This window comes from Antechinus flavipes, chromosome 3 (genome assembly GCF_016432865.1).
Source record: "Antechinus flavipes isolate AdamAnt ecotype Samford, QLD, Australia chromosome 3, AdamAnt_v2, whole genome shotgun sequence".
NCBI classification, from domain to species: Eukaryota; Metazoa; Chordata; class Mammalia; order Dasyuromorphia; family Dasyuridae; genus Antechinus; species Antechinus flavipes.
In genome coordinates, this window is record NC_067400.1 from 83,656,934 (window position 1) to 83,662,933 (window position 6,000).

The 6,000-nt window shown below is 38.2% G+C and overlaps 1 protein-coding gene across 3 annotated transcripts in view; it reads left to right on the plus strand.

Annotated features, from left to right (window-relative positions):
* ALS2 (alsin Rho guanine nucleotide exchange factor ALS2) overlaps positions 1-5,650 on the plus strand; it is a 70,054-nt gene extending 64,404 nt beyond the window's left edge. For all 3 annotated transcript variants that reach the window (XM_051983773.1, XM_051983774.1, XM_051983771.1), the window contains exon 33: positions 4,282-5,650. In XM_051983773.1, the coding sequence (XP_051839733.1) occupies positions 4,282-4,320 (39 nt within the window). In that variant the 3' untranslated portion in view covers positions 4,321-5,650. The remainder of the gene's footprint in view (positions 1-4,281) is intronic.
* The last annotated feature ends 350 nt before the right edge of the window (positions 5,651-6,000 follow it).

Sequence of the window (6,000 nt, forward strand, 5' to 3'; positions counted from 1 at the left end):
AATTATGTAAAAATTAATAAAAAATATAATCATGTGACTTGTAAATTAACTGTTTAAAGTAAAAGTATAGAGGAATCTTCTTGTAGTTCCATAAAGTGCTTCAGAATTTCATTGTGACAGTATAATTTGATAAAGCTCAAGAATTGATCAATGAAAATTATAAGCTTGTAGTTCATCCTCTGTTTTCTCCTACTGTCACCTACTCCATCTTCTTGCCTTGGTGATTCTTTGATTCTCTGGTGCCCCTCAGAAGCTACTAGAACCATCAGAGAATTTTCCCGCTCATTGCGTACCTAGTAGACTAGAAACAAGTCACTTAAGCTTGATCCAATGTTGACTGTAGATTATTTCCACTGATGATAAAGTAAAAATACAAATATGTCTACTTTCTGAGAACATAATCTCTATTCCATTCTCTTACAATAAGCAGACTGGAATTTGGGGGTGGTTGAAAACTAGGTGAATTTATTTGGATTTCCAGCCCTATCATTGAGGTGCCTACTGCTTATGTGGACCCTAAGTTCATCCCAGCCTATAAGATAGAAGTCTGAAGAGTCAGATGTCAGAATGACCAAGAAGTGCCATGGTACTTTGTAATGTTCTTCTCTAAAGTGTAATCTTCTTTGGGAACAGGTTTCTTGGGGGCTCTTGGAGGCAGCCTTTGTTTCAGTTCAGTGTAATCACCCCAAATTCAGCCAGGAGTTAAGAAAGGCCAAACCCTTTATTGTTTCCTTCAAAGTCTTATCTCCTTCACTTGGGGCTCAGCTAGTTTTTCTTAGAGGCCTTCTGTAGTCTTGCTTCCGAGAACTTAAGCTGCCTTCTCTGGCTTGTGAATCTCCTCGACTGAATCCTGGCTGAGGCTCCAAGAGCTTCTAGTACACTTGTGTGTCTGGTCCTGAGAGCTTCTTGCTTATATGCTGTACACTAAGTACACACCAATCATATCACTAGGAAACCATTTTTTGTTGTAGGAATAAATCAGTGCTAAACTAGATTTAATCACTGTCCCCTCAATTCCACTTACTTAGCACCTTGTAAGAATCCTAACAGGACTTAAAGGAAATGAGGAGAGGGTCTCCCTTAGTCCATTTGATCCAGTTTCCAATCCCTGATTTCATAAGCAGAGAGATGCCAAAGATTGGTCAAGTGAAGCCTTAACTCTACAATGCAATCTATCAGTAATTTACAGAAAATGGCAGAAAGTGGGGTGTTCTTAGAGCAGAGGTAGCCCGCTGCAAGAGAAACTAGCCAAAAGAGGGCTGTGGGAAGATTTGACCCACCACAACCTGCTCTAACTGCTTTGGCAATCCACATCTATACTCACCATATGATTCGGTGTTAAACAGCTGTAATAATTGTATTAGTTCTTTCAGCTTCCAAAAGTATTTTGAGTATTTATTTCATTTGATAATCATAACCTTCTAAGGTAAATGATATGACTATTATCCCCATTTTATAGATAAGAAAATTATATCTCAGAGAAGCTGGGACTTGCCCATGGTCACATAGCTAATGAGTGGTAGATGCAGGATGTCTTCTGACTTCATATTCAGCCCTTTTTATTTATTTTGCATGTCGCCCATGAAATGTATGTATGTTCCCTCCTCATCTTCAAACAATCAGCACTTATTTACTAAATAATGTAATGTGTGCCAGGCATTATCCTAGGGCTAGAGTTAGAAATTCAAAATCAAGACAGACTCTGTCCTTAAGAAATTTATTTATTTCTAGCAGAGATAAGTTTATGGAGTTTATATAATCCATTAGGATATATAACATATAATCTAGAATGTAGTGTGATATAAGTGCATAACAGAGGTCAAGAGAGCTTTGTGTGGTGGCAGAAGAGGTAGTCTCTGACAGAGAGGGCTCATTGTAATCTTTTGGGGAAAAGGGCATTTGAACTCATTTCTGTAAAGATTTAAGTGGGTAGCAGAAACCTGGGCTGTGAAAGCATTCCAGATATAGGGTATGGGGTGAGTATGGGTTTCTCCATCCCCCCACAAAAAACAACTGCAGAACCCGTACAGGACACAGAGAGCTGTTGTGCTCAGTCAGAGTGAAGGGTGTGAAAATAAGATACAGTCAGGATAGCTCCAGGTTGTGGAAGGTTTTGAATGGCGGACTTGAATCCTCCTAACAATAACAGGGAGCCATTGAAGAGTTTTGAACAGGATCATGTCTGTCTACAAAGATGGTTAATCTGGAAGTGGTATGAAGGCGCTTATTGGTGTGAAGAAAAGTGAGGGCAGGGATAGCAGTGAAGCTATGGCTGTGATGGTAACTAGAGCCTGCGGGCAAAGGCAGGAAGAGGACATGTCTGAGAGTTGCTGTGGCCATAGACTCAGCAGAACTTCTCAGACTGATGGACTGCAGGTGAGGTTTCATATAGAAGAATTAAACAAAGGATGATCCTCTTAATAGGAAGAATTAAATTTGAAAAAGCAACTGGTTTAGGGGAGAAATAAGAAGCTTGCATTTTCCTCTGTTGAGGTGCCATTCATGAAAAGAAAACTTCAGTACTGATAGTTCTAGTCTAGGATAGAGCAGGGGCTGTGTTAGGAGGGTGAAAGAGGAAATGAGGAGAGTTCAGTTGAACTTCATATATCTACAGTGGAGAAGGAATGAGGGAGTAGAAAGCCGGATCTGAAATCCCCAGCCTGCAAATTACAGTTTCACAACTCAGAACCTAAGACAGTGCTGGCTACAGCTTGATCTCAGTCACCTGATGTTTTGGTGCTGTGATTCCTTCATGGCAACTTTTAGGTAATCGATGCATCCATAGAGGGCTGCTATGCTTTTCTCATGGGCAATTCCAAGTTTCCACTTAGGGAAGTCTAGTTGGCATGGCATCCATGAACATAAACACTGTATAACATTTAGTTCATGGTTTCCCATATGTGACAAATGATAAAGGATTTAGAACTGGAAAAGACTTTACAAGCATCTAGTCCACCCCTTCATTTTTAGATGAAGAGACTGAGGCTACACCAATTGCCCAAAGTCCCCCAATGAGCACCCAATAAAAACAGGCTCCAGGGAGGAGCCTCCTTCTTCCAAATGGACCTCTTACATTGCCTGACTTTGAGATTTAATGTTTCGTTTTAGGGGTTTTTCTGAGAGAAAAGATCAGTTGAGTACTAATAGAAGGTAATTTATTTAGGTTCCTATTTCTTTTTGCCTAGTTTAGAATAATAGCTTTTCCCATCTACTCTGTTCTTTGTCCAAACCATCCTTCACATTGCTGTCTCCTCCACTCTTGGCTCCCTATCACTTAAGGAATAAAGTTTGAATTCCTGTTCCTGACGTGTCAGTGCCTTCCACAGGCTTCCTTCAGGTCTATCCTTCTGTTTCATGTTACCCCATTTTATGTATTCTTAGATTTTAGATAAAGTGTTCCTTTCTGTGCCCTCCTATTAAATACTCCTATATCTATGAGTTTAATCTTGCTTTTTCCATGCCATGGTTTTTTCCCCTCCCTCACCTCAGCCTGTTGAAATCCCTCTTTTCTTTTTCTTTTCTTTTAAAGTCCTGTTTAGATGCTATTTCTTAAATGAAGTTATTCTTGATCCCTACTGAAAGTGATTTCTTCCTTCTCATATTCCTCCTATATTTTGTTTGTACTTGTCTTTTTTACTTTTTCCTCATTTTTCCTTCTCCCAAAGGTGTTTTTGTACATCCCTTTCCCCCTTTCATGAGAAGGAAGGTTGGGACCTGTATCTTACATCTGCAGTTTTTTGTATCTAATTGATCATGTTTATTTGAATTGAATTAAACTTCTCCCTAGAGGCTTTGCAAATCCTAAAGTAAATATGGGTAAACATATTAGAGACTTGCTGTGGTGCTGCCTCTATAGTGCATGCTAGAATAAGTCCTGGTGCTGAGATCAGAATCCAGATCGCCTAACTCCAATTTCAGTGCATTTTCTACTATGCCATTCAGCTAGCTCCTAAAATGCAGAATTTGGATGAGGGGTCTCTTATGTCCCTTCCAGTGCTGAAATCCTGTCATTCTTATCTAAGCTCTGATTCTGCCATTAACCAACCACCTGACTTTGAAAAGATCAGTCTTTCAGAATCTGTTTCCTCATATAAATAAAGGAAGATATTATAGCAGCTTCACAGGGTCATTATGAAGATAAATGAGATTGTATTTATGTTACAAAAACATCAACTATTATTTTTCCCTTATCTAAAAAAATTATACAAGATTCTAATTAATAAATGTCTTTGAGATATGAATGTTTCCAAAATTGAAGCTTCTTTTTTTTTTTTTTTCCAGGCATGTTACTATCAGATCCAACGTGAAAAGCTTAACTAAAGCCCCATGAACCTGAAAACTGGATTATCTCTGGAACAGTGTACTTGCAGCAACATCTGAAGTCTTCGCCCAGAGTAGCTGAGAAAATCACAAAAGTTAGAAAGGACATTGTTATCCTGGTTATCACCTCTGAGCTCTGTTGAACCCTTGGGAAGGGAGTACAGGAGGGATAGAAGCTGTGATTGTGAATTGGTAGAAATTTTTAAAAATCAAATCTGATATCAGGTTCCAAAAGATCATACAAGCTTCTGGGGTTAAAACAACAACAGAATTCCAGTATTACTTTTCTTAAAGTATAAATCTTGCTATTATATTTGTGATGGAAGAGTTGGTCTTAGGATTGTAACTTCTCTGTATACTTGAGAAGTTTATGAAAACTGTGAGGTTTTGATTTTCCTGATTATTTGCAGTGACTCTGAATCCCTTCTCAAGAATCAGATCGTACCTTGAAACCACACTTTGCCTTCTTAAATTCTTTTCAATCATGTATTTGTGTTATGTTTATACTGAGAGAGAAGAGAATTTTAGCTTGCACTTTTAACATTTCTAAGGTTTGTCACTGGAACACACATGCATGATGGGAAAGGTTCTGTGTGATAGCTACTGTATTCCTATCCATTAATTATGAGAAGCACGAAAATAAGTTTCCTGTGTTTTGGATAGAAAGAATGGAAATTTTGTCTTCATTTCCTTACCATCTTACCAGTAATGATGGTATTGACTGAAATTCAAACACTAACTGAGATGCTGTGAAACCTCATTTATCCTATAGATGATGGCTGCATTCCAGAGCCTAAGAATGAGAACTGAAGAGCTTTGGCTGCAGGCTGCTAGAACAGCGTATATCATGGGACTAACAGATGCAAACAGTGAAAGTTGCTGTCAGCAAGCTAGGGGTGTGAGACCACTTCCTCACCTACCTAGCTTCACTCCTCACATGGACTTACAGGAAAGAAAAATCAAACTATTTTTACTTCTCCAATTTCAAAAGTATTGTGACACAAGAATCTCAGTGTTTTGTTTTTTTAAACCTGCCGGCTCATGGTTTAAAGTTACTGGGTTATGGTGTACATTGAACACTGGTGACCATTTTGAATTCAATCGGTGCTTTTTTTTGTCATGTTACTTAACACACAAAGGGCAGGAATAGAAAATGTCCCTCTGGTTCATTATGTCATATGCATGGAGGAGGCTGATCAGTTTTGGAAAATGGAATCATGATTTGTGCTTACTTTATCAATCAAAACAACTGTTTGTTAAAATACTGTTTGGGAATGCTGACTGTAATGTAGCAGCAGTTTTCTTAATAAAACATGTTCATCTTTCTAAAGTGGTTTTATGATTGATAGAGACCTCACACCTGAATCATACAAGTATTTGTAAACACTGGACCACCAACTAAAAGCCAGTCCCTTCTCTCCTCTCTCCCCTGCCAACAAATAATAACTTTTTATGCAACTGTAACTTTCGGGTAGCCCATTAGTACAAAATTTCCCCATGATTTTTCTGAGGTAAACTTCTAAAAAACTTAGAATCACATATCTAAAATCAATTTATAAAAACTGTTTTACTCCATTCCAGTTCATCTAAATATAGGTTGTATGCCTCATCAAAAAACCATTTTTTGTTTCCTGTTGCAGTAAGACTTTGATCGAAAAACTCTCAGTCTTAACAAAATAG